The sequence below is a fragment of the Numenius arquata genome, chromosome 17, assembly GCF_964106895.1.
Source record: "Numenius arquata chromosome 17, bNumArq3.hap1.1, whole genome shotgun sequence".
NCBI classification, from domain to species: domain Eukaryota; kingdom Metazoa; phylum Chordata; class Aves; order Charadriiformes; family Scolopacidae; genus Numenius; species Numenius arquata.
This window is the reverse complement of record NC_133592.1, coordinates 2,905,989-2,932,187: the sequence shown is the minus strand read 5'-3', so window position 1 is coordinate 2,932,187 and position 26,199 is coordinate 2,905,989. Positions and strand designations below refer to the sequence as shown.

The following is a 26,199-nucleotide window of genomic DNA, read 5'->3' as shown; positions in this document are numbered from 1 at the left end:
ATGGAGGGCCGTGACTTCGCCCCCCCGCCACCGCGGCTGCTGCCGGAGCGGGGCGGCCCGGGGCAGCGGCACGGAGCGGGGCGCGGGGCCGTGCAGCCCCCCGGACACTTCCAGCCCACCAAGTACTTCCCCGCGCCCATCACCATGGCCACGCACACAGGTCAGAGGGGCGGCGGGCGGGCGGGCGGGGGGGGGGGTGGTGGTTTTGGGGGGTGTCGGAGGTCGGGGGGGACGGGGGACACACACACCCGGGGCTCGGCACAGCACCCGGGGCTCAGTACGGCACCGGGGTCGGGGGGGGGGGCTCGGAGTCCCTCTTTGTGCTGATCCTGCTGTCACCGCACTCGGGGGATTTTGGGGTGGGGGGGTGTGTGTGGGGGGCTCACGCACAGACCGAAGAGGGGGGGCATTCCCTGTGTGTCCCCCCCCCCCCCCCATCCCTCTATGGGTCTGGCCTGGCATGATCCCGGTGTGTGAACAAGGAAGCGATTTTTGGGCGAACAAGGCGGCCGTTATGCGCGGGGCCGGTGCGGCGGCGGAAAACGGCCGGTGAATCCCGGCTGGGTCTCGAGTACCGGGGGGGGGTGTGGGGTGGCCGTGGGGTTCGCAGCGCGGGGCGCTCACCTCGGCGGCCGGGGACGGACAAAGTGCAGCCACTCGTACCCTCACCGGGATGGTGGGGGGCTCACCGGGTCCGGCCTCCCCCACCGGCGCACGCCGCTCGCCCGGCTTTGTCTGCGGCGGCGCACGGGGTGAAAGCGGGGTGTAGGGTGCCTAAAGCGGGGTGCACGGTGCAAGGGGGGGGGCGCAGGGGAAGCCGGTTTGCTGTAGCCGAGCTCCAGGCTGGGGGGGGGGGGTGGTGGAAGCGGGAGCAGGGCCGGATCCGGTGCTGCCCGCGGCCCCCCGCTTCCCGCCGGCGGTTTTCTCGCCGCGGCACGGCGGCAGCGCCGGTTATTGTCGCCGCCTTGATGAGCTGTGAATACTAATAAAAATATCTGCTTTAATGGGATTACAATTAGTGCGTGGATTAGGGCGGGGGGCACGGCCGGGCTGGCGTGGGGCAGGGGAGGGACGGGGGGGGGTTGGCGGTGGGGGGCACCGGGGGGGTGCCAGGGAGGCGGCGCCGGATCGGGCCCGCGGCCGGGGCGGTTTCGCTTTGTGCTGGCGAACCCCATGCTGCAACCGGGGCCCCCCCGGGACCACTACCAGGCTAGTGGGGGGGGCCACCCCGGCCTCCCCCCAGCTTTAGGGTGCGGGGGGCCTGGTTGGGGGGTCAGTGCCCGTTCCCAGGGTTGGGGCTCGGCCCCTCTCCGGCTCACGGTGGCCGGGGTGGGGGGATCCCCGGGGGACACGGGTACTGGGGTGCCGCTGACTTCCCTCCCCCCGGCTTCTTGGCATGGCGGTGTCCCCGCGGCGGCGGTGGCCGGACCCTCGCACCCGCCGGGGCCTGGGCGACACATGGGAGCCCAAATGCAACGGAGGTTGTTAAAATAACATGGATCAGGCTAAAAATACCCCGGCAGAAACTCGCCTTAAAAAAATAAAAAAAAATAAAAAAAATAGGAGAAAAAAAAAAAAAGGCAAAAAAAAAAAAGAAAAAAAAAAAAAAAAAAAAGAGAGAAGCCAAACCCAACAACAGAAAGAGCTAAAAATATTCCCGGCTTTGGCAGGGCCGGCACAGCCGGAGCCGATCCCGGCGAGCTGCGCTCGGAGGCTCCCGTGCCTACGGGAATGTTGCTCAAGCAAATAAAAATGATAATTCCGTGCCCAGCGCGGGGCTGGGGCCAGTGGGGGGGGAGGGGGGGGGTGTCCCCGGGCCTGGCACCCCAACGTCCCCCCGCCACGGCCGTGCCACGGGGCCGGGAGCCGTGGCAGCGCGCGGAGCAGTAATTAACGCCGATGATTGATAATTACCCCACCCAGCAAATAAAGCCAGCCCGCGGTTTGCCGGGCGGCCGTGGCGGTGCGGCACGCGGCAGCCCCGGGGTACCCCACCGGCCGGGGGGGGGGGGGGTCCGGCCACGCTCCCCCAAATGGCTCCTAGCCGGACTACACCTCCCAGGAGCCTTTGCCGAGCGCCGGGGGCCGGAGGCCGCCCTGAGAAGGGGAGATAAAAACTGTTTAGCTTGATTTTATTAAAGCCATAATTCAGGGCCGCGCAGTTATTGCAAACAAATGCTCCGGTTTGCGTCTGGTTTTGGCAGCGGGACCATGCAAATGACGGCGCGAGACGGCGCTGGGGGCCGGAGCGCGGGGAGCCGCGGCTCTTCTCGGTGCTGGGGGCTCGGGGGTGACGGGGACCCCCGCTCCCCCGGAGCTGCCGGGAGCCCGGCCCAGGCTGGGTACAGCACCGGCTCCCACGTCGCGGCACAGCCCGGCTGGGATCCGCGCTCCCACCGCCCCGGCACACCCGTGCCAAACCCCGCGCCGAGCGGGGCCGCCGGGGGTCCCAACACCCCCACCGTGGGCAGGGACTCGGGAAGCTTCAGCCGAGCCCGTGCTTTACGCCGGGGCCTCAATTTTTGCCCTTCTGACGTTTTTATGGACAAATATATATAGTTGAGATGGCGTCGGGTTGTTTGTCACCGCGGCGGAGCCCTCGGTGCGTGGCGACGTGTAACCGTGGTGGGGGTCTCACCCCAGCGCCGGGCTTTGCCGGGAGCACTGGTGCCGGTGGGCGGCTTGACACACACACACACACACACACACACACACACCACCCTGCCCTGGTGCTGCCGCTCTGCAAACCGGTGCCGGTTTGGATCCCGGTGCCGATTTGCAGCTGGGCCGTGGTACTGCCGGTAACGGTGCATCCCGGCACGGGTGCGTGTGCTGGTGGCCGGCGGCATGGCGCTGGTGGCCGGCTGGGCTCCCACAGCTGTCCCATTCCCTGGATTAAGTCACAGTGCCCGCGCGTGGCTTGGGGGGGAGAGATGGATTGGGGGGGGGGGGGCAGGTGGGGACGGTTGCCCCCGGCCGGGGTGGTGACACGGGTCTGGATGCCGGCGCTACGGCCGCTCCACATGGCAGCTTCCTCATGAATGAGCGAAGACGGGGTCTGACGAGGGGTCGGGAGACCGCGGCAGGGCTCCGGCATGGCCGTGGCGTGGGGGTCTCCCTGCTCTTCCTCCCCCCCTCTCCCCCCCCCCCCCTCTTTCCTCGGCACCGTGCGCCAGCCCGGCCCCGCCGCCGCATGCGCTGCGTTTTAAAAAGTAGGTGTCAAAGTTAAAACAGATTTTGAGATTAACTCGTCTGCTCCTCGTTAGCCACGCTTGTGCCGGGGTGGGGGACACGCGCGTGTGCTTGTGTGCATCCGTCCGGTGGGAAGAGCGGGATGCGGAGAACCTCAGACCCCGTAGAATTACCCTGGAGGGGTTTCATCTGTTCGTTAGGGATTCGCTGGATCCCTACGGAGACGCCCGGGGTCCCGGGAGGGGGGGGAGCATCAGCCCGAGCGGCCGTGCCGCGGCACAACGGGCAGCGCCGCCGGCCCCGGTCACCGCCGGGGAACGTGGTGATGGCCACAAAGTGGGGGGGTCTCAGCATCCCAGGCTGCAGGCACCCGGCCTTTTCCTCCCGTCCCTGCACCTCGGGGGAGCCTGTCCCGGGGGGGGGTGTGTGTGTGTGTGTGTGTGTCCTGTGCTGGGGGGGCTGAGGACAGTGCTGCTGGCAGTGCCGCCACCGCGTTCCGTGGGCCCAGCACCGCAGGCATGGTGGGCTCGGGGCTGATCCCCCGAGAGGTGGACTTGGGGTGCAGCCAGGCTCCTCGGAGCCCCCCCCTCCCTCCCCCCCCAGCTCCTGGGGGACCCCCAAGCCCTGAGCATCCCTGTACTCCCCCCCCCTGCAGCCGACTCCTCTCCCGGTGCCGACGGCAGCAGTAGGTGACAGCGAGGAATTACGGTGGAAAATAAAAATAGCAGGATTTGGCGATTCGGTGACTCTGCAGAGATTCACACGGGCTGCGCGCCCCCCCCCCCCCCCCCCCCCCCCGCCCGGGTCCCATCCCGTCCCGTCCGTCCCCCCCTCCCACCCTCCGCCCTGGCGGTAAATAAACACTCACCCAATAATCTCATTCTTGGAGTTCTTCTTTATCCGCTCCGTAAAACAAAACAGATGGGCACAGCGCGGCCCTGCCTGCCCCCGCCCCGTCTGCCCCCCCCCCCGCCTCCTGCCCCACAGCATCGCCCTGGGGCAGGATCCGACCCTGCTGGGTGATGGGGTCCCCCGGCCCTGGGGGCGGGGGGAGAAGGGACGAGTCCTGGTAGCCCCCCGGGATTGCTCCCTCCCGCTCCGTGCATGGGCAGCCCGGGACCCTTTGCACGGGGTTGCGCGTGATACGGGGTCACCATGGGCCCCAAGTTTCAGGGGGGTTCCCTTGGGGGGGGTCCACGTGCTTGACCTCCGTGGGCCACCAGGCCCCCGTGGGGCTGTGTGGGGTGGGGTGCGGGACCCCCCCCCATGCCCTCCTTGGCTTCCCCGCCATCCCAGTCCATGCTGGGCCTAGGGCTGCTCCCAAAATGGCCTCTGGGTTGTGCAAGCCGCGTGCATCCAGCGTGTAAATCGTGCAACGAGCGTGCAAGTCGTCGTGTGCGCGCCGGTCGTGCACGGAGCGTGCACCGCACGCACCATCCCAGCGGGGCGGCGTGCAAACCGCGTGCGTCAGCCACACCAGCAGCGTGCGAGTAGCGTGCCCCGAGCGGCGTGCGCACACCCGTGGCCCCCCGGCGAACGTGCGAGTCCCTCGGCAGCTCCGGCCTCCCCTTCCCTCCGCCGAAAGCCGACAGCTTGCGAGTGGCACTTAGCGCGGAGCGACTGCCGTGTGATTACCCATCGGATAACGTTTTAATTGTACTTCTGGCACTCTGTCAAGCTAATTTGAACTGCATTTCAATATTACGGCATTTATTTAGTGCCATAACAATATGGATTAATCTTAAATTATAACACCGAGGAAATTATATTACACTTCTTTCCTATTTGCCAAATATTTAAAGGGGCCGCGTGGGTTGCAAAGCGTGCGGTGGGTCGTGGCAGAGGGGTGGGGAGGGGAGGGGGGGGGGCCGCTGGGGGCTGCATCCTACCCCCTGCCCGGGTCAGGGACCGGGGGTGGCACCTCCCCAGGGGCGCCCCATCCGTGGGGATGGGATGCGGGAGGGTCCCTGCCAGCTCCCGGCGTCTCCGCGTGCGGCCCCCGGCCTCGGCAGGAATGTTCCAGCCCCGAAATAGCCGAGGGAGTAACCCAACCCTGCGCCCCGTGCACGTCCCCGCCGCCGCCACGGGGACCCGGGGACCGTCACCTCGCCCAGGCGTGTCTGGGGGGGCTGCAACCCACCCCCCACTACCACGCATCCTTCCTCGAAATGGAGCCCCTAAATATCGGGGTGCTGCCATGCACCTGCACCGGGGGGGCTCAAGGGGTGTAGCCCCCACCTTCTCAGAGCCACATCCTGGATGAGGGGGGGGGGGGGGGGGGCTGGGAACCCCCTCCCTTTCCCAGCATCGCTGCCCTGGGGACCCCGCTGCTGGCCCCCCCCGCCCAGAAACATGCCAGGCCAGAGCAGCCGTGGCCGGAGTGACCCCCCCATGGGGCTGCAGCCCCCCCACGCCCGCCCCGGCCCAGTTTGCTGGCGGAGGAAACTTTCCATCTTCCCAGCACATCTGTGCTGTGCTCGGTGCGGGGGCGAAGAGCGGCTTGGGGCAGGGGGTGGGGAGCGCCCCTTGCTGCCCCCACCCCAGTCTCCCCAGTGTCCACCTCCCCAAGCCTGCACCCCCCTCACCTCCGGCACTGTTGTGCTGAGACCTGGCGTGCTCATCACACGTGTGACCCACTGTGGATTTGGGGCCAACCTCTCCTCCCCCCCCCCCCCCCCCAGCTGCGGTTTGGCGGTGATTTCCCTCTTAACCCTTTCCTCCAGCTGCCACCGCCCTCCAGTCCCAGTTGGGGGGTCCTGGGTGCCACCAGCCCCCAAAACCCACATTGTGGGGTGGCTGTGGCCAGCGCGGTGCCAGCGTGGCCGTGCCGGAGTTGCCGGTGTGGGTACGAGCTGCAAAGCACCCAAAAAGCAGCCGGGGGACCATGGCCGTGGCCGGGACCACCCTTCCCTCCCCGCTGGCTCCCGGCTCGGGGGATTTTCTCTCCGGTTGTGCGGGAGCCAGGAGCGGTGCCGGCCGGGCTGAGTCACGGTGATGGCCACGGGGAGCCCAGCCAGGGAGTTCCCGGGCTGATGCTGCTTGGGGGGGGGGAGGCTTGGGGGGGGCCGGGATGGGACCCCGCTGCCCATCTGCCCCGTGCTGGCAGCCGGCCCCGCAGCACCGCGCCTGCCCCGATGCGGGGCTCCTCCTGCACTGTCTGCTCACCCGTGAGATGAGTTATGCATGGTCTCAGCGTCCCTTCCCTGGCCTCACCGGGGAAGGGGACAGTGCCGGGGTCTGCTCTCTGATTGTGCCCCCGTGCCGTGCCGTGTCACGCCGAACCGTTGCGGCGTGGGGCAGGGTGCGAGCGTGCGAGGGACCGGGGGTGGGCGAGGCCGGTGGGAACGGGGCGGCCGGCCATGGGGCCAACGTGCGCCGGGGGACCCGGCCGTGCCAGGGGGTGTGAGTCAGCGGGTGGGAGGTGTGGGGAGCGCGGCGGCGGCCCCGCCAGCCCCGCTGGGACACCCTGCGCCAGCCCTGCCCCGCCGCCATCGGAGCGGGGAGGGGAGTGTGTGTGGGGGGGGAAGGCGGTTATTTTTTTACAGCCTTGTTTCACAGCTTCCAGAAAAGGCTCGTTCTGGAAACCTCGGCTTCCTGCCCGGCACAGCCGCCCGGCACGCTGCCGGCTCCACGCCCCGCGGCGGGGTCCCCCGGCACGGCCGGGGCTTTGGGGCACGCCGGGATGGTTGCCCGTGGGCAGCATCGGGCACGGCTCCTCCGGGATGCGGTGCTGCGGCCGCCGGGACGTGCCCGGTGGTCCCGGTGCGTGCCAGCGCAGGCGGGGGGTGGAGGGGGCAGCGTCCGGCCCCGGTGCCGGTTCCCAGGGCCGCGGGTGGGGAGCGGTCGTGCCCCCGGCCCACGCAGCCCCTGCCCGGCCGGCGCAGGAAGGAGCGAGTTGCCTGAAACCACATCCCTGACACTCATCCCAGAGGCATCCCGGAGGGATTAGCCGGGGAGCGTGGGCCGGCTTAGAGAGCAAAGCATCGCTTCCTGCCCCGGCCGGGCGGCCGGCCAGCCCGGGCTCCTCCGCACCCAGCCCTGCCGTGCCGAGCCGTGCCGGCCGCGGCCCCGCTAGCCCACATTGGCACACACATGGCCACGGGGCTGCGTGGCAAGGGGTGGACGGTTCTTTCCCACCACCCCACCCCCCCCGGGTCCCTCCCGGCTGCTGGCCACTGGCTCCGATGTTTCCACCATGATCTCATGGCTCGGCCGGGGTGGGGAGCGCTGGCCTGGGTGTCCCCAGGGGTGCTGGGCCACCCCCTCTGGCTGAGGGGGAGGCCACTGGGGTCAGGGTGGGGGCCGCCCCCCTGCCCTGCGCTTCCCGTGGCTTTCCTCGCACGCCTGCCCCTCCCTCCACATGCGTGCACACACGCGTGTGCACACACGCGCACACGCATGCGGATCTGCTGCCCCCTGCGGTGTCCCGGAGCTGCTGCCCCGGTGACAGGCGGCTGTCCCCGTGTCCTCAGCCTTCCTGCCACCGCCTCCTGGGCACTGGCAGGGCTCCGGCTGCCACGGCTGGCAGATGCCCGTGCTGGCAAGGGGGTGGCCCAGCTTGCCCTGGTACGGCCCGGCACAACCTGGGCCCCAGGAGGTCAGGCTCGTCCTGGCACCGGGGGCATCCGGTGTCCTGCAGCCGGTCTCAGCTGCCAGGGGAGAGCACATGTGTATGCAAAACCTCCCGTGTGCTGGCACACGTGTGTGCCCAGGACATGCACAGGGGGCCAGGGCAGGGCAGCGGTGCCCCTTGCACGGCTCTGCTGCACCTCGCACGCCCCGGCGTGTGTGCGAGCCCCGTGGGGCTGAGAGGACGTGAGGGGCGTACATGGACGCGGGGTGTGATCGCACGAGGGTCACGCATGCTCACGGAGCGTGTGTGCACGAGAGGCACGTGTGCAAGCACAAGAGCCGTGTATGCACGAGGGATGTGCTTGCACAAGCAGCGTGCTTGCACGAGGGATGCACACATGTAGCGTGGGCTGTGCACACGAGTGTGCACGAGCGAGCGTGGCGGGGCGGGCATGCAAGCTGGGCCACGAATAACCCTCCCTGACTCTCTCCTCTCCCCCCGCAGCTGGCAGTGGCCTGATGGGGAACGCGCCCGCCTCCTCCTTCATGGGGGGCTTCCTGAGCAGCAGCCTGGGCTCGGGGGCACCCAGCCACCCTGCCGGTCCCACTGCCTCCCCTCCGGAGCCGACTTTCCGCGGGCCCCACTCCGGCACCTCCCAGATCTGGTTCTCGCACTCCCACGAAGGTGAGCGGACGCCGGGACAGGGACGGGTGGCAGCACCCCCGGGGTGGGCAGGCAGGGTGTCCCTGTGGGGTGTCCCTTCAGGGTGGCCGAGACGTGACCAGGGCTCTGCCCGGTGCCGGTGGGTGACATCCATCCGGCACCCACGCGGACGGGGTTCAGACCTCCCAGGCGCTGGCACAGGGGGTGGTCGTGGCAGCCGGCCGGCACGGGCACGCAGTTGGCAGGCGATGAGCTCTGGGGTGGCGGCGGCGGGGGCACAGCCGGCAACGTGCCCCACAGACCCCCCTGGGTGTCCACAGGGACCAGGCTCAGCCCCCTGCAATGGGGGCTCAGGGTGGGTCAGAGAGGCTGGTGCCGGGCTGCAGACCCCCACCCCGTGCCAGGGCTGAGGCCGGGCCAACTCGTGTCACTGGTGATGGTGAACCAGGGGCTGCGCTCCCCTCCTGCAGCAGGGACCCCCGTGGTGGGGCAGGCTGCAGCACAGGGACCATCTCCGGTTAAACAGACACCCCCTCGCGGTGGGGAGCGGGGGTTCCCTGCACCCCGGTGCCCCATGGCACCCCGGCGTCCCCGTCCCCACCTGAGCGGCCGGAGCGACGGCCGACAGAGTTAAGGAGCGGGGCGGTGGTATTGGCGCGGGGCCCTGGCAGCCGGCCCAGCTGGTAGTTTGACCGGCTGCCAGTTGGCTCCCGGTGTGCCGGGGCCTGTGCTGCGTGCCGGGGGGGTGCCGGGGGGGGGGGGAGGTTGCAGGGGAGGGAAGAGGGGGGGGCCCGGCAGCACACGCGGCTCCGGCAGCGCAGCGCCCGCCGTTGATGGACAGCCCGCCCGAGCGCGCCGGCTAACGAGCGTGCTGAGATGCCGTCGTACGGCCACTGCTGCCACGAGTCTGTGGGGTCTCAGCCCAGCAGCAGCTCCCAGGGGGGCGGGGTGGGGGGTGGGTCCCTGGTCTGGAGGGGATTAGAGGCTCCGGCAAAGCATTTCTAGCCGGAGCGGTGCGTGGCCGGGCTGCTGTGGTGCGGTGTGTGCCGTGGCACGGCACGGAGATGCCGCAGGGGGCTGTGTGCCTGCGAGTGCACCCCTGCCCCCCCTGACTGCCATGTCCCCCAGCCCCGGGGTACCCCCGTTTCTCCGGGAGCCTGGCCTCCACCTTCCTGCCCATGAGCCACCTGGACCACCACGGCAACAGCAACGTCCTCTACGGCCAGCACCGCTTCTACGAGAGCCAGAAAGGCAGGTACCGGGGTCCCGGCACAGCACCGCGGTGCCACCTCCACCCCACAGCCTTGGGGCTGGTGGGGGTCCCCTGCGTGGGCACGTGTCCCCAGCCAGGCACGGTTTGGGGGCTCAGCACCCATCCCCGGTGCCTGTGCCCGACCTCGGGGCGGGGGGAGCGAGCACCAGGTCCCCGGGGAGGAGCGGGGCCGGCGGGCACGGGGCGGTGGGCACCCAGCCCAGCCACCGCCGCCGCTCTCGCTTTTCACAATATTTTGGCGGGCACTTAATAGGGAACATTGTTTGGGTGGGAAATGGAGCTAATTAGGCCGTGCCTTCCCCCACGCTCCTCCCCTCGTTAGCGGGCAGCCGGCGCTGGCACGGCCGCAGCCCCGGGCGCCCAGACCCCTGCCGTTGTTGGACGAGGGGGCCGTGGGGGGCTCACCCGTCACCCTCCCCTCCAGATAACTTCTACCTGCGCAACCTGCCTGCCCAGCCCGCCCTGCTCCCCACCGGCCACGGCTTCCCCGGCATCACCCGCGCTGCCCCCGGGCCCCCCGCCGGCTCCTGCAGCCGGGAGCGGGAGGCTGGACCCCTGCCCAAGACCCCCAAGGACTACGACCGCTTCCTGGCGGGCAAGGAGAAAGCGGGCAAGGGGGACCCCAAGGAGCGGCCACCCGAAGAGGACCCCAAGGAGCGGCACAAGGCGGTGCTGCCGGTGCCGCCGGAGGGGCACTGCAAGGAGGGGCTGCCCCCACGGGGGGCCGGCGACGGCCGCCCCAAGCACCTCCCCTCCTGCCTGCTGGGTGCCAAGGGGCTGGAGGGCGATGGTGGCCGCGCCGTGTTGCCCAGCTGCGCCGGCAGCGCCCTGCCCCGCGCCGGCCGCTGCAGTGCCAAGGAGCCGTGCCGGGGCGAGCGGGAGCCGGCGGCCCCCGAGGTGGCCCCCCAGCCTTACGGCGAGTGCGTGGAGCGGCGACAGATGCTGCACCACGCCGTTTCCTACGCCGTGCCCGCCGCACCGGCCCCGCTCGGCCCCGCCGCCGGCTCCTTCCCCTGCCTGCAGCTACACGCCGGCCCCGAGGTGCTGTGCCCGCTGCCGGAGCCGGCCGGCCGGGAGCTGAAGCTGAGCGGGGCCACGCTGGTGCCCTCGGTGGGTCACCTCACGGACAAGAGCCGCTCCTTCCAGGTGACGGCGGAGGCCGGCGGGCTGGAGCGTGCCGATGGCAAGGAGCGGCACGCCGAGGCGGGGGCCGAGCCCCCGGCCGCCTACGGTGGCCCCTTCCACCACCCGCTGAAGGCGGAGGGGCCGGCGGAGCGGCGGATGGAGTGGGGGGGTCCCAGCGCCCGGCTGAAGGGGCTGGAGTACCTGGGTGGGGGGGCGGCTGAGGGTCCCCCCTACCCCGGCCGGGGACCAGCACCCAAGGGTGCTCTGGAGAAGGGCTACTTCGAGGTGCCGCCGGCACCCGACTGCTCCCGCGCCGCCCGCCCCGACCCGCTGGGCGTCCGGGTCGGCCCCTCCTGCTGCACTTTAGAGAAGGGCCCCCCCAAGGAAACCCCCCCCGGGCCGGCTCCCCAGAAGGTGGCACGGATCCGGCACCAGCAGCACCCCGAGGCGGAGGCGGCCGGCGGCGAGGGCAAGCGCAAGCCCCTGGAGCTGAGCGCCCTGGGCTACGGCGGACCCCCCCTGCCCCCCTGGGGCGTACAGGGCCAGGGACCCCCGCTGGCCGTGGCGGAGGAGAGGAAGGGGCCCTACCTGGACCCCTTCGGCACGAGTCTGCAGCAGGCTGCGTTGATGACTCAGGGCTCGGTGCTGGGCCAGGAGGTGCCGGCCGCCCCGGACGAGGTCTCGGCCATGAAGAACCTGCTGAAATACAGCAACCAGGCGCTGCTGGGGGGGCAGAAGGGCCCCCCCTTTGTGGGGCTGGGGGGGGTCAAGGGCAGCTGTGCCCACCAGGATGCCAAGTTCCCCCCGGGAAAGGGGCAGGCGGAGCTGGAGCGGCCAGATTGCGCCCGCGGCCGGGAGCACGACGGGATGGCCACCGGCGAGAGCGAGGTGCGGCAACCGCCCGTTGGCATCGCGGTGGCTGTGGCACGGCAGAAGGACACGCTGGGACGTCCCGAGCCCTCCTACGGCGGTGGTGGCTCCGGGCGGCAGGGTCGGGCGGCCACCGGCATCAAAGGTAGGGCCCAGGGAGGGGGACCATGGGGGTGGTGGGAGTCCGACGGTGCCATGCTAATGCCACCATCCTGTCCCTGGCACAGCGGGCACCGCGCGGCCCATGCACCTCATCGACCTGGAGGCAGAGGAGGAGCGGGGCCGGCTCTGCGAGGAGCGCCTGGGATTGCCGGGGCGAGAGCTGCTTCTCCAGTAAGTGTGGGGACGGGGGGTTTGGGGGGGTCCCTGCCAGCCAGGGCTGGTCCCCGTGTTGTCACCCTGCCCCACTCCCCGTGTCCCCTCTCTTCCCGCAGGGACAACAAGGACCTGGTGGAGTTTGCCCGGATGCACCCCTCAGGGGGGTGTCCTGGGGAGCTGACCCCCCACCTGATGATCGCCGGGGGCTCCTCACTGCCGGCGGGGCAGCTCGGGGGGGACCCCGCCGCCCATGCCCACCCGGCCCACACGCACTGGCTGCCCCGCACCCGCAGCCCCTCCATCTGGATGGGGGGACACTCCTACGGTCAGTGCCGCCGGCAAACTGGGGGGGCGTGGGGGGTGGGGGGCTGGATGCAGACCTCCCAGGTAGTGGGGTGCTGCCCCCCCAACCTGGGCCGTTGACGGTGCTAGCGGTCCCCCTCTGACCCCGCAGGCATCGGCCACCCCGCGCTGCACCAGAACCTGCCGCCCGCCTTCCCCGCCTCCATGCCCAGCACCATGCAGCCCGTCTTCCCCCTCTCCCAGGACCCCCCTGCCCAGCTCGTCATCCTGCCCACCGAGCCCCCCGCCCACGGCACCCCCCACACGCTGGGTGAGACTGGGACGGGGGGATGGCCCCAGGCCCCCCCGCCTTGTGCTGGGGGGATCTTGGGGCCTCTTCTGTGGGGTTCGGGGCTGGGGGTGCTGGTGGGGAGGAGATGGGGTCCCTGTGGGTGATTTTGGGGGTGCAGGGGTGGGAGATGGGGGACCCGGCGGGTGCTACTGTGGGATTGGGGGTGCAAGGGAGGGTGATGGAGTCCCTGGGGGTGTTCCTGGGGGTGCAGGGTGGACGATGGGCTTCCTGTGGGTGCTGCTAGTCATGCAGGGGTGGGAGATGGGGGACTGGGGGTGGCAGATGGGGTCCCTCTGGGTGCTTTTGGGGGTGCAGGGGTGGGAGATGGGGCCCTGTGGGTGTGCTGGGGGTGCAGGGGTGGGAGATGGGGTCTCTGCAGGTGCTGCCAGGGCTGGGGAGGGCACTGCTGGGGTCTGCAGGGTGACCCCGAGATGGGTCTCTGGTTGACCCCCCACCACCGGCAGCCGATGTGATGGACCAGGCATCGCTGTGGCCCCCGATGTACCCGGGCCGGGGTCCCAGCGCCCACCTGCAGCACACGGGGCAGCTGCCCGTATACTCACGCTCCCAGTTCCTGCGGCAGCAAGAGCTCTACGCCCTGCAGCAGCAGCAGCGGGCGGCCCAGGCCCTCGAGATCCAGCGCCAGGCGCATGTCCAGGTGCCCGTGGGGCTGGGGGCGAGGGGGGCTGGGGTGTGGGATTGTGGGGCTGGGCACGGGATGGGATGTGGGGCTGGTTTGTGGGATGGGGGGCTGGTTTGAGGGTGGAGTGTAGGGTGGGGATATGGGGCTGGGGTGCGAGATGCTGTGGTGTGAGATGTGGGGCAGGGCAGGGGGATGCAGGGCGGGGTTGGGGGGCTGGGACCAGGCGGTGGGGCAGGGGCTGGGCTGGGGATGGCTGTGCAGGGCTGGGGTGTGGGGCAGGGTCGTAGGGTGCTGGGCAGGGCTATGGGGCAGGGGCCGGGCAGTGGGGCTGACACGTGCTGACCTTGGTGTCCCCCACAGCGGAAGCCGGAGGAGCAGCCCCTGGAGCTGGAGGACGGGGGTCCCGAGAAGCCCCTCAAACCCTCCCACAAAGCAGTTGCCTTAAACCCCCCGGCCAAGGGCTTGTCCTCAGCGGCCCCCGGGCCCCCCAAGCTGTCCCCTTGCTGCCACTCTCCGGCCCTGCGGCACCCGGCCAAGTGTCCCGTGGCCCTCCCCGCGGCCCCCTGCACTTTACCCGTCTGCCCTGCCGCCAGCTCCGCCGTGGCCCCCCGCTCCCCGGCCGACAGCCCCCTGCCTGTCCAGAGCAAGGGCAGCGAGGGCGAGGACAAGCGCGGAGAGGGACAGCCACCCCGCGACTACCCCAAGTCCCTGGAGCCAGGTAGGAACGGGGATGGCGAGGAGGAGGAGGGTGGCTGTCGTGCTGCCGAGGGGTCCCCGCTGAGCATCGCCCGCTTCCCCACAGATCTGCCCCCCGGGTACAGCTACCCCGCCGCCGGCATGGGCTTCTCCGAGGCGCACTCCGCCGAGCCGGCCGACCCCGACACTATGCACGCCAGCTCGCCCCCGGCCGAGCCCGAGCAGTCCCGGACCTTCAGCCCCGCTGCGGAGGTGCTGCGGGAGCCGGCCCCCCCGCGGGAGCCGCCGGCGGGGGGGACGATGAGCGAGGGTCCCGGGGTGTTGCTGCACCGCCACCACCTCCTCCTGGCCCCGGGACCCCTCTGCGGGGAGCGGGGGCCGGCCCCGGTTTCGGGGACCACCGAGGAACGGGCGCCGGTGGCCTTCGGGGTGTGCCGGGAGGTGGCTCAGGGAGCGCCGGAGCAGAGCCCACCGGAGCAGCAGCAGCACCCGGTGCCCGTGGCGGGGGCCTCCCCGCTGCCCCTGGCCACCGAGGAGGAGGAGGAGGAGGAGGAAGAGGAGGAGGAGGAAGGCGACAGCGAAGGCTCAGAGCTGGAGGGCAGCTGCGAGGAGGAGGATGGAGATGGCCCCAGGGGGCAGCAGGGCTGCCTGGGCGGGCTGGAGGCGCTGATCGCTGCCGGCATCGACCTGGGGGAGCTGCCAGCCCTGGAGTCCCCTGGGGAGCCCCCCCCGGCCCCCCCCTCACCAGCCCCCCACGCCTCAGGGATCCCCGGCATCGCCCTGCTCAGCGAGCTGGCCGACCTGGAGCTGCGCCAGCGCCGCTGCGACCTGGCCCTGGAAGGTGAGTGTCCCCCCGTGTCCCCCCGCCACCCCCTGCCCCGGTGCCCCCCACCCGTCCATGCCCCCATACCCCCCGGTGCTTTCTGTCCCGCGGTTCTGTGCCCTGGTGTCCCCAGCCCTCGGTGCTGCCTGCCCGGGGGGGGGGAAGGGGGGGGGCATGGGGAGGGTTCTGGGGGGGGTGTCGGTGGCTCCGTGCGGGGCATGCAGCAGGGCAGCCGTGCAGGAGCTGCGTGCACGCCGGCAATGCGTGCACATGTGCGTTTTTTGGTGGCGGGGGGGCTGCATGCACATCTGCATGGCAGGGGGCTCAGCTTGCAGTTGCAGCGGGGGGCCTGCACGCGTGTGGGTGCAGGTTGCACGCGTGTCGGCAGTGCCCCGGGGGAGGGTGGGGGGGCGCTGCGTGCATGCATGCGTGTGGCACGAGGGCGAGCGGGCTGCACGCGTGTGCGGTGCCCGGCGGCCGGGCCATGCTCGCAGCCCCGGGGCCGTCTCCGGGGCTCTGCTCCAGCGCTGGCTCCGGGCAGGCGCCGGGATTCCCTCCCAGCTCGGCTTCCCCAGGGAATCCCGGGGGCCCCGGCGGGGATGGCTGTCCTGCTGCTGGCACGTCCCCAGCGCTGCGGCGGGTGCCTGACGGCGGGGCCCCCGCGTGCTCGGTGCTGCCGGTGGCCGTGACGCTGTGGGGTGGAGGGTGGCGAGGGGGGGGGATTAAGGGGGGGTGGCCGTGGGGCCCCGCTCCCCGCCGCTCGCCCCACGCGTCACCGCGTCCCTCCCAGCCCTGGCCTTGGCTCCGCTGGCCGATGAGTTCATCGCTGGCCGCCACTGACGCCCGGCCCCCCCCTGCCCCACGGCCGCCCGGGGACAATGGCTGTGCCATGCATGCAGCGCCCTGTGCGCCATCCCCCTGCCACCCCCTGCGTGACTCCATGGCCATCCTGGGGCACCCCGCTCACACATGGCACCCCATGGCATGGCCCTGTACCCCACGGCACCCCCCCCCCACCCCACAGACACCCCTCCGGTAACGGTCCCGGTGCCACCGTGATGTGCACGGGCCGTTGCACAAGAGCATGCGTGTGGCAGCACGGGGGTCCGGGGCATGTCCCACGCCGTCCCTGCTGACCTCCCGTCCCGGCAGGGGAGGACGAGGACCTGCTGGCCTTCAACCTGCAGAACCTGGCCACGGTGGCGGCCGCCTGGTCGCTGGTGGAGGCGGCCAGCCGGGAGGGCAGCCCCCCTGCGCTCAGCCCCCTGCCCACCTCCCCGCCACCCCGCACCCGCGTCCCCCGCCGCAAGTACACCTGGACACCCAAAACCAAGGCCGTGAGTGTCTCCTTGCGTGCGGCAGGGGGGCGGAAGGTGGGATGAGTTGTGCCTGGTCTCAGCCCAAGGGCTGAGGCTGCCGGCGCTGACAGCTGCCCACCCCCCACCTTGCCCCTTCCTCCCCCCCCCCCCCCAGGTTTGTCCCCTGAAAGCGGCCATCGAGCAGCTCAACACGCAGGAGGTGGAGGTGCGGATGCGGCTGGCCGAGCTCCAGCGCCGCTACAAGGAGAAGCAGCGGGAGCTGGTGAAGCTGCAGCGGCGGCATGACCACGAGTACGTCCCCGTCCCCATTCCCATCCCCGTCAGGTCCTGAGGCTGGGGGGCAGCCCATGGGAATGGGGGAGGCCAGGGAGGGAGCTCCCGCTGCTGAGGAGGAGTGACGGTCATCAGTGTGATGAGTTTGGGGCTGTCCTCAGCCCGGCTGGGTGGAGGGGCACCACCTGCAGCGGCCGCACAGCTGAGGGTGCCCCCGGTCTTGCTGCGGCTGCAGGCGTGACGAGAGCTCCCGGAGCCCGGCACGGCGTGGCCCGGGGCGGCCGAGGAAGCGCAAGCACTCCAGCACGCTGGGCAGGGCCGAGAGCCGCAAGGTCAAGTGAGTGACCGGCGCCGCGTGCCCTCCTTGTCCCCGGGGACGGGCCACCAGCCCTGCTGCCGGGGGGGGGGGTGTCTGGCCATCCCACCACGGGGGTGGCAGTTCCCTGGGACCCCCGCCACATCCCTCCCATCAGCAGCAGCCGCGTTTCAGGGGGTCCGGCCCCTCGCTCCGGCGCGCACCCGCTCTCATTGCTTGGAGGGGGGGGTGGGCTCGGCTGGGCGGCAGCACCGTGTGTCGTCCCCCCCCCCGCCCCCCGCCGGCCACGGGAGCAGCGTTGCATAAAAGCCTCTTTATCTGTGCCGTATAAAGCCATTGGTCACGCTGCAGCGGCGTTCATCGCTGCCGGCGCTTTATTATTACCCATTAGCCGCCCGGCGCAGCCGTTTCCCCACTCCCGGGCCCTGTATAATTGTCCTTCTCTGCTACAAATTGCCTCTCCCGACAGGCCCATTTGCATAAATCCTCCGAGCGAGTCCAAACACGCTTGGAGCGCGTGTGCGCGCGCGGCCCCCGGCCCCCCCGCTCGGTAATAACAGTTAAATCTGCGCTAAATGGTTCCTTCAATTAAGACGGAGGGGAAGGGGAAAAAAAAAAAAAAAATTAATCTCTAGGTTTTATGTCACAAAACATTAGTGAGCGAGTGAAGGTTATGGGAGGGGGAAGGAAAGGGGGGAGCCAGCGGCTGGTGGTGACCAAGGGGTGCAGGATGATTCCAGGAGGTGCGGGATCCATCCGGGGGGGGCAGGATGCAGCCAGGAATGCAGGATCCGGGCAGGAATGCAGGATCTGGACCAGGATGTAGGATCTGGACCAGGGTGCAGGATCCAGGCAGGGATGTAGGATCTGGACCAGGAGGCAGGATCCAGACAGGGATGTAGGATCTGGACCAGGAGGTGGGATCCAGGCAGGGATGGAGGATCCTGTCAGGGATGCAGGACCCAAAGAGGGATGCAGGATCTGGACCGGGATGCAGGATCTGGACCAGGATGCAGCCAGGGATGCAGGATCCAGCCAGGGATGAAGGATCCGGACAGGGATGCAGGATACAAACAGAGGTTCAGGATCTGGACAGGGGGTGCAAGATCCATCCTGGGGAGGGTTCAGGGTCCATCCTGGGCGTCCAGCAGGCACTGTGCCCACGCCGTGCTCCCCACCAGGGCAGTGAAGACCAGTCTGTCCCTGCTGTGCGCCGAGCTGCGGGGGGACCCCGAGCCCAAGAAGAAGAGGAGCAAACTGGCCGAGGCAGCCTTCGGCAGCCTCAAGGGCTCCCCGGTGAGTCCAGACCCACCATGGGTGAACGCTACCCCAGGGCCAGGGGGGGTCCCGATCCCATCCCGACCCTCCCTGTGCCCCCCAGGAGAAGGTGCGGTGCAAGAAGAGCGGGTCGCAGGGCAAGCTGGCCTGCAAGGTGGCTCACAAGGTGTCGCAGCTGAAGCAGAAGGTGAAGAGCAAAGGGCTGCCTGCCGGCATCAGCCCCTTCCGCCGGAAAGACCCCAACCCCGGCGGCCGCATCCAGAAGAAACTGTCCCGTCCCAAGAGCTCCAAGGCCACCAAGTACCAACCGCAGGACCCCGACCCCCGTCAGTCGGCGGGGTTCAAAGGCAAGGCTGGTGTGGGGCTGGGGGCATGGGGTCTGGCATGGGGCTGCGGGTGCAGGGTTTGGCACGGGGGTGTGGGGGTGTAGGGTCTGTTGTGGGGTTGGGGGTGTGGGGTCTGGGGTGGGGCTGGGGGTGCAGAGTGGGTGCTGGGGGGCTGGAGTGCATGCAGCTGCAGGTGTGTGTGGGGTGGCTTGTGTCAGGGCGTCCCCTGGGGCTGGGAGCAGCCCCAGCTCGCCCCGTCCTGCTCGTGGAAGCAGGATCTCCCCGGGTGCGTGAGGTCCCTCATCACTGCCCCCTCCTCTTGCAGACGAGCACGACGAGGACACGGACAGCGAGGACGGTGACGACGAGCCGGGCTTGTCCCTGCTGCCCTCGGTGCCCGTGGCCGTGCTTGGACCCTCCCCGTCCTCCGTGGTGAAGATGGAGGCCAACGAGAAGGCGAAGAAGAAGAAGGAAAGGCAGGGACTGCTAGGTAACGGGATCACCCCACGGGGCCACCGGGAGCACACAGGGGACAGGGAGACCCCCTGGGTGGACACTCTGGGGCTGGGTGGGCACCCATAGGGTGCCCTGAGCCTCATGTCCCCCCCTGCAGGACCCTGCCGCCTCGGTAGTCCCGAGGGCGAGGTGAAGATCAAGCGGCGGCCGGTGAAGCCGGGGACTGGCAAGCTGGAGAAGGTGCCAGCACGGCGGAAGGCGGGTGGCTGCGAGGAGGGTGGCAAGAAGAAGCTGAAGGGCAAGCCCAAGGAGAGCCTCCGGCCACCGGCCCCCAGTGGCTCCAGTGCCCCGGCCCCCGCCGGCAGCCTCTTCGCCGGCACCGACCCCCGGCACTTTGGGGCAAGGGACGAGGGGGCTCGTCTGGCCAGCGAGAGGCTGAAAAAGGCCACGCGCAAGAGCAAGGTGCTGCAGTCGGCCCTGAGGGTGAGCACAGGGGGCAGAGGGTGGGGGGCACCCATGGACCGTGGGGTGCAGGGGCTGGGGGTGCCTGGGTGGTCGGGGAGCACTGATGGGACCGGGGGGTGCAGGGGCTGGGTTTGCACAGGCTGGGGGTACTGATGGGGCTGGGGGGCATCGATGGGACCATGGGCTGCAGAGGGATGGGTGCAGAGGTTTGGGGGTGCTGGGGAGGTTGGGGGGGCACTGATGGGACCATGGGGTACAGAGGGATGGGTGCAGGTTTTGGACAGGCTGGTGGTATTGTGGGGCACTGATGCACGGGCTGGGGGTGCTGGGGTGGTTGGGACGCACCGGTGGACTCCAGAGGGCTGGGGTGGCTGCGGGGGGGTCATCAGCTTGCTGTGAGCACCCCCTCCCGCAGCGGAAGAACGGGGCGCTCTCGCTGGCCCTCTCCCCCCGGAGCGCCAAGACCATCCTGAGCAAGGGCAAGAAGCTGGCCAAGGTGAAGAGCAAAGTGGCCACCAAGCAGGTGAGAGGCGGGGGCCGGACCCCCCACCCCAGCATGGAACCCCCCCACCTCCCTGTGTGCCCCCCACCCACCCCACGCTCCCCCTCTCGCAGTGCAAGGGCCGGGCGGTCAGCAAACTTCTGGAGAGCTTCACCGTGGAGGACGACTTCGACTTCGACGACAACAGCAGCTTCTCGGAGGAGGAGGAGGAAGGGGGCTGCCTGGCTGGGGGAGTACGGGGGGGGCGCCGCTCCCCCCTGCCCCACGCCTGCGCCATCCAGAAGGAGGATCTGCGGGACGGGCTGCACATCCTCATCCCCAAGGAGGACAGCCTGCTGTACGCCGGCAGCGTCCGCACCATCCAACCCCCCGACATGTGAGTGGGGGTCCCTGCGGTGTGGGGGGGGACACACCAGGGCGGCTGGGCAGGTGCTGAGCCCCCCCCCGCTCTGTGCCCCCTCCCCAGCTACAGCATCATCATCGAGGGCGAGCGGGGGAACCGGCAGCGCATCTACTCGCAGGAGCAGCTGCTGCAGGAGGCGGTGAGCGGGGCGGGGGGGCCGGGGTGGGGGTCCCGGTGGGCAGCGCCCCCCCACAGAGCCCAGCACGTCGCTTCCTCGCAGGTCCTCGACGTCCGGCCCCAGTCGCGACGCAGCCTCCCGCCGGGCACCCGCGTCTGCGCCTACTGGAGCCAGAAATCCCGGTGCCTCTACCCAGGGAACGTGGTGCGAGGTGAGGGGGGGGGCCGATGGGCGGCCGGCGGGGCGGGGGGGGTGTCAGGGACCTCTGCCCCATCCTCACAGCCCTCCCCGTGCTGCAGGCTCTTCCAGCGACGAGGAGGAGGACGACCCCGAGGCGGTGATGGTGGAGTTTGATGACGGGGACACGGGGCACATCGCCGTCTCCAACATCCGCCTGCTGCCCCCCGACTTCAAGATCCAGTGTGAGTGGGCCAGGGTGGGGGCCACGGGCAGGGGACGGGCCGGGGGGGGACAGCGGGGCTGGCCCTGACCCCACTCTCTGCCCGCAGGCACCGAGCCGTCCCCCGCGCTGCTGGTCTCCAGCTCCTGCCGGCGAACAAAGCGGTCCTGCAGTGACGTACCCCCTCCCAGCGAGCTGCCCCCCAGCCTCTGCCCGGACCGCCATGACGGCCCTGAGCCCCCCAAGAACTCGGGCAAGAAGGCGGCCGGCAAGGAGAAAAGCGGTACGGGGTGGGGGGCTGCCACCCACGGACCCCCTTCCCTTGGGGTGCCCGAGGGAGGCGGCACTGGCAGTGCTGGTGTGAGGGATGGTGGGATGCAGGGAAGGGTGCTGGGATGAGAGGAAGGATGCTGGGATGCAGGGAAGGGTGCTGGGATGCAGGAAAGGGTGCTGGGATGCAGAGATGGGTGCTGGGATGGAGGAAAGGGTGCTGGGATGGGTGCTGGGATGAGGGGAAGGATGCTGGGATGCAGGGAAAGATGCTGGGATGCAGGGAAGGATTTGGGATGCAGGGATGGGTGCTGGGATGAGGGGAACGATGGTGGGATGCAGGGAAGGATGTTTGGATGCAGGGATGGGTGCTGGGATGCAGGAAACGGTACTGGGATACACAGAAAGATGCTGGGATGCAGGGAAGGATGTAGGGATGCAGGAAAGTGCTGGGATGTGGGAAAGGGTGCTAGGATGCAGATGTGGCGGAGGATAGGCAGGGATGCAGGCAGGGATGCAGGCAGGCAGAAGGGATGCAGGGAAAGCTGGGGTGAAGAGGGTTGGGAGTGGGGTATGGCAGGATGCAGGGAAGGATGTGCAGGGACAGGGACAGTCCTGGAGCATCCCTCTCTCCCTCTGTCTGTCCCTGTGTCCTCCCTCACGGCTGCCAGCCCCTCCTGACCCCTGTCTCCCTCCAGGCAAAGCTGCGGAGGTGCTGTCGGGCGGCAAAGCGCCGGTGCTGAGCGACCCCTTCCTGGGCCGGCGCGGGGGTCCGCTGCTGAGCTGGTCGGCGGTGGCCCAGACGAAGCGGAAGGCGGCCAGCAAGGGCACGGCCGTGCTGCAGAACCTCTTCCAGGTCAACGGCAGCGCCAAGAAGCTACGGGCCAAAGAGGCCATCTTCCCCGTGCACCACCACCATCACCACCTCGCCGCTCCAGTTTTCGGCAACGGCTTCGGGGCCGACTCCTTCAGCCGCATCGCCAGCTCCTACGCCTCCTTCGGGGCCGGGGCTGGGCTGGTGCTGCCGGCTGCCCAGAAACTCCTGCGCTCCAAGAAGGCCGAGCGGCTGGAGGCAGAAATGGGCAAAAGCAGCCGGCGGAAGGCAGGCAGTGAGTACCTGGTCAAGCTGGACCACGAAGGGGTGACGTCCCCCAAGAACAAGAACTGCAAGGCCCTGCTGCTGGCTGAGAAGGACTTTGGGGCCAAGCTGGAGCGGCCGCTGGCCAGCCACGGCTATGCCCACGCGGCGCTGGCTGGCAAGGATAGGAAGGGGCGGGCGCCCGTGCACCAGCTGCCCGTGGGGCTGGCGCTGCGGAAATACTCGGGCCAAGCTGAGTTCACCCTGAACTGCGACAGCGACTGCCACAGCTCCTACTCGGACATGGACGAGGATGAGGAGGCGGGCGGGCTGGGGGCCGACGTGCCCTCCCGCTTTATGACCCGCCTCTCGGTTTCCTCCTCTTCCTCGGGCTCTTCCACCTCCTCCAGCTCCGGCTCCATCTCCACGTCCAGCCTCTGCTCCTCCGACAACGAGGATTCCTCCTACAGCTCCGAGGACGAGGACTCCACGCTGCTGCTCCAGACCTGCCTCTCCCACCCGGTGCCGGCGCTGCTGGCGCAGCCGGAGGCCCTGCGCTCCAAGAGCGGGGCTCCCCAGCGCTGCTTCCTCACCAAGGCCGCCGCCGCCGGCCCCAAGGCCAAGCTCAAGCGCAAGGAGGCCCTCAGCTTCTCCAAAGCCAAAGAGTTCTCCCGGAGGCAGCGCCTGCCCTCGGTGGAAAACCGGCCAAAGATCTCCGCCTTCCTGCCCGCGCGCCAGCTCTGGAGGTGGTCGGGGAACCCCACGCAGGTACGGCCACCGGCACCCGCCCTGGGCACCCACCGCTCGGCACGGCCCGGGGGGAAGGAGGGGGCATGGCCCTGGGGCAGGGGGTGCGGGGGCATGGCAGGGTGCAGTGTGGAGGTTCGTGGGCATATGGCAAGGTGCAGGGGTACATAGGACAGGGGGTGTAGGTGCAGGTGCACGGGGTGGGATGGGCGCAGGAGTGTGTGGGCACATAGCAGGGTGCATGCAACAGGGTGCCAAGGGTGCAGGGTGCGTGGTAGAATGCGTGGGTGCAGGTGGATGGGTGTATAGCAGGGTGCAGGGTGCCTGTGTGCACAGGGCAAGGTGCATGGGGCACGGGTGTGGGTGCATGGGTGCAGGGTGCAAGGGTGCAGGCTGCATGGTAGAATGCATGGCTGCAGGTGGATGGGTATATAGCAGGGCACATGGGTGCACGGCAGGGTGCCTGTGTGCACAGGGCAAGGTGCATGGGGCATGAGTGCATGGGTGCAGGGTGCATGGGACAGGGTGCAAGGGTGAGAGGCTGCATGGTGGAATGCATGGCTGCACTGGATGGGTGTATAGCAGGGTGCAGGGTGCCTGTGTGCACAGGGCAAGGTGCATGGGGCACGGGTGTGGGTGCACGGGTGCAGGGTGCATGGGAGCATGGCAAGGTGCCTGTGCATGCAGCAGGGTGCAAAGGACATGGGTGTACGGCAGGATGCATAAATGCAGGTGCATGGGTGCAGGGTGCATGACAAGGAGCCCCTGAGCACAGGGTAGGGTGCAGGGGTGCAGACGTATAGGTGGGGTGCATGGCGGGGTGCATGGGTGTGTGTCAGAGTGCCCGTGTACTGGGGCAGGGTGGCACGGGGCAGGGTGCAGGGGCCATGGGTGTATGGCAGGGGGTACAGGGCAGGGTGCATGGGGCATGGACCTGGGTGCAGGGGTACAGGGGACAGGGTTCATGGCAGGGCAGGGTGCATGGGGCAGGGTGACAGGGGTTGTGGGGGCAGCGTGCTTGGGTGCGAGGGGCATGGGGCATGGTGCCTGGGTGCCCCATGCAGGGTGCTGGTGACACCGACTGTGGCACTTGGGCGGGTGGGTGCTGTGGGAGCATCCCACCCCGGGGTCTCACCAGTGTTTGGGGGTCCATGTGCCATCCCTGACCCACTCCCCGTTTCCCCCCCCCCACAGCGGCGGGGCATGAAGGGCAAGGCGCGGAAGCTGTTCTACAAGGCCATCGTGCGGGGCAAGGAGACGCTGCGCATCGGGGACTGCGCCGTCTTCCTCTCGGCCGGGCGGCCCAACCTGCCCTACATCGGCCGCATCGAGAGCATGTGGGAGTCCTGGGGCAGCAACATGGTGGTCAAGGTCAAGTGGTTCTACCACCCCGAGGAGACCAAGCTGGGCAAGCGGCAGAGCGACGGCAAGGTGAGAGCGTGGGACACGGGGACGGAGAAGGCGGGGGGGGGGGGTGGCCACATCAGCCATGGAGGGGGGGGGGGGGGGGGGGGGCGACCGACCGGTGACACCGCCGTGCCGTGCTGTCCCATGCAGAACGCCCTGTACCAGTCGTGCCACGAGGACGAGAACGACGTGCAGACCATCTCCCACAAGTGCCAGGTGGTGGGACGGGAGCACTACGAGCAGATGACCCGCAGCAAGAAGTACCAGGACCGGCAGGACCTCTACTACCTGGCGGGCACCTACGACCCCACCACGGGCCGGCTGGTGACCGCCGACGGGGTGCCCATCCTCTGCTGACCCCCCGTGCCCACCCCGGGCGCGGGGAGGGGGACGGGGACCGGCTCCTTTCCCGGTGATTATGCAAAGCCCGGGGTGGCCGGGGTTGGGGTGGGGGACACGCGGGGACATCGCCGTCACTGTGGGGGGGCGCAGGGCCAGGGTTGGGGGGGGGGGGGGGGACGGGACTCCCCTACAAGCCATACTTTCCCTAGTACCTCTGACTGTTTGCCAGCAGGTAAAGCAGAAATCAGGTGTGTTGTTCTATTTATTTTGTGTGTAAATATTGTATTTCTTCCGGGAAGTTTTATGGAAAACAGACAAACCGACAAAAAAAAAACAAAAAAAACCAAACAAACAAAAAAAACAAAAAAACAAAAAAACAAACCCCAAACAACAACAACAACAACAAAAAATCCACAACAAAATAAAAAAAAAAAAAAACAAACCCAACAACAACAACAACAAAAAAATAATAATAATATGGGGCGGGGGGTGGGGCGGGGGGGTGGGGGGGTCGCGTTTCCGTTTCAGTGCACTGTTTCCCCCAGCCTGGCTGGGACGAGGACAGCGGGGGAGCTCTGTATATAGGGGGGACGCGGTGGCAGGGTGGGGGGCTCGGCCTCCCCCCCCCCCGGCGCAGCTCGGGCACGGCGGCGGGGTGGGGGGTGGGGGTGGGGGGGGGGGTGGGGTGGGGGGGGCTGGCGGGGCGGCTCTCTCAGTCTCCCCCCCTCCCTCTCCCCCCCCCCCCCCCCCCCCCCCCCCCTCCTCCCCCCCAGGGGGTCCCAGTGCAATAGCGGGGTGGCCGCGGTGCCGGCGGACGCTGGCCCGTCCCGCCGAGCCCTGCCCGCCGCTGCCCGCCGCTGCCCCGCGCTGTAAATGTGTACAGGCCGCGCGGCGGCGGGGGCTTTTCCAGTGTAAACACTAAAAAAAAAAAGAAAAACAAACAAAAAAAACAAACAAACAAACAAAAAAACAAACAAACAAAAAAAACCCACAAAACGAGGCAAAAAAAAATTAAAAAAAAAAATTTAAAAAAAAAAAAAAAAGATTAAAAACACAAAGGTTTTATGAACAGCAAACTCTATGTAAAGGCCTTTTAGTATGGAACTTTTTTATTGATAACTTGGCTTATGAATAAATATATGAACCGTTGCTGGCACCGGCTCCGCTCTCTGTTCTGCCTCAGTTTCCCTCCTGGTGCGACCACCCCCACACACCACACCCCCCCAGTCACGGGGCACCCTCTGAGGCCTCCCCAGCTCGGTGCATGCAGGAGACGGGCAGGGTGCCCGGGGGGTGATGGGGAATGGGTCCCAGGGGAATGGGGAGAGGGGTGAGAACCACACACCCCCCCGGGCACCCCGTCCTGCTGCTGCCCTGACCCAGTGGCACCTTCATCCTGGTGTGGGGGGAGCATGGTTGGGGGGGGGGGGTGGTGGTGGTGCAGGTAGGGCTGGAGGGGTGCAGGCAGGGATGGGGGGATGGAGACAGGGATGGGGAGGGTGCAGGCAGGGATGGAGGGGTGCAGGGAGGGATGGGGGGGTGCAGGCAGGGATGGGGGGGGTTGCGGGCAGTGATGGGGGGTGCAGGCAGGGATGGGGGGGGTGCAGGCAGGGGATGGGGGGGTGCGGGCAGGGATGGGGGGGTGCAGGGAGGGATGGAGGGTGCAGGAGGGATGGGGGGGGGGGGTGC

At 69.0% G+C, this 26,199-nt stretch overlaps 1 protein-coding gene across 1 annotated transcript; it reads left to right on the top strand.

Annotated features, from left to right (window-relative positions):
* Positions 1 to 24,834, top strand: BAHCC1 (BAH domain and coiled-coil containing 1). The gene is made up of 26 exons (XM_074160066.1): positions 1 to 160; positions 8,270 to 8,449; positions 9,557 to 9,679; positions 10,126 to 11,841; positions 11,924 to 12,029; positions 12,131 to 12,339; positions 12,469 to 12,627; positions 13,113 to 13,306; positions 13,652 to 14,009; positions 14,094 to 14,828; positions 15,963 to 16,147; positions 16,284 to 16,420; positions 16,638 to 16,739; positions 17,900 to 18,014; positions 18,100 to 18,343; positions 18,648 to 18,812; positions 18,936 to 19,261; positions 19,659 to 19,766; positions 19,859 to 20,121; positions 20,212 to 20,287; positions 20,369 to 20,477; positions 20,566 to 20,688; positions 20,776 to 20,949; positions 21,635 to 22,782; positions 23,956 to 24,192; positions 24,319 to 24,834. Exons 1-26 carry the CDS (start codon positions 1 to 3, stop codon positions 24,523 to 24,525), a joined length of 7,659 nt encoding a protein of 2,552 aa, XP_074016167.1. The 3' UTR covers positions 24,526 to 24,834.
* The last annotated feature ends 1,365 nt before the right edge of the window (positions 24,835 to 26,199 follow it).

Excerpts from the sequence above, each read along its gene's own strand:
- BAHCC1 (XM_074160066.1), top strand. The coding sequence starts at position 1 with ATGGAGGGCCGTGACTTCGCCCCCCCGCCACCGCGGCTGCTGCCGGAG. Across the intron at positions 16,740-17,899 it reads GCCGAGAGCCGCAAGGTCAA|GGCAGTGAAGACCAGTCTGT; the intron begins GTGAGTGACCGG and ends GCTCCCCACCAG. Across the intron at positions 19,767-19,858 it reads GCAAAGTGGCCACCAAGCAG|TGCAAGGGCCGGGCGGTCAG; the intron begins GTGAGAGGCGGG and ends CCCCTCTCGCAG.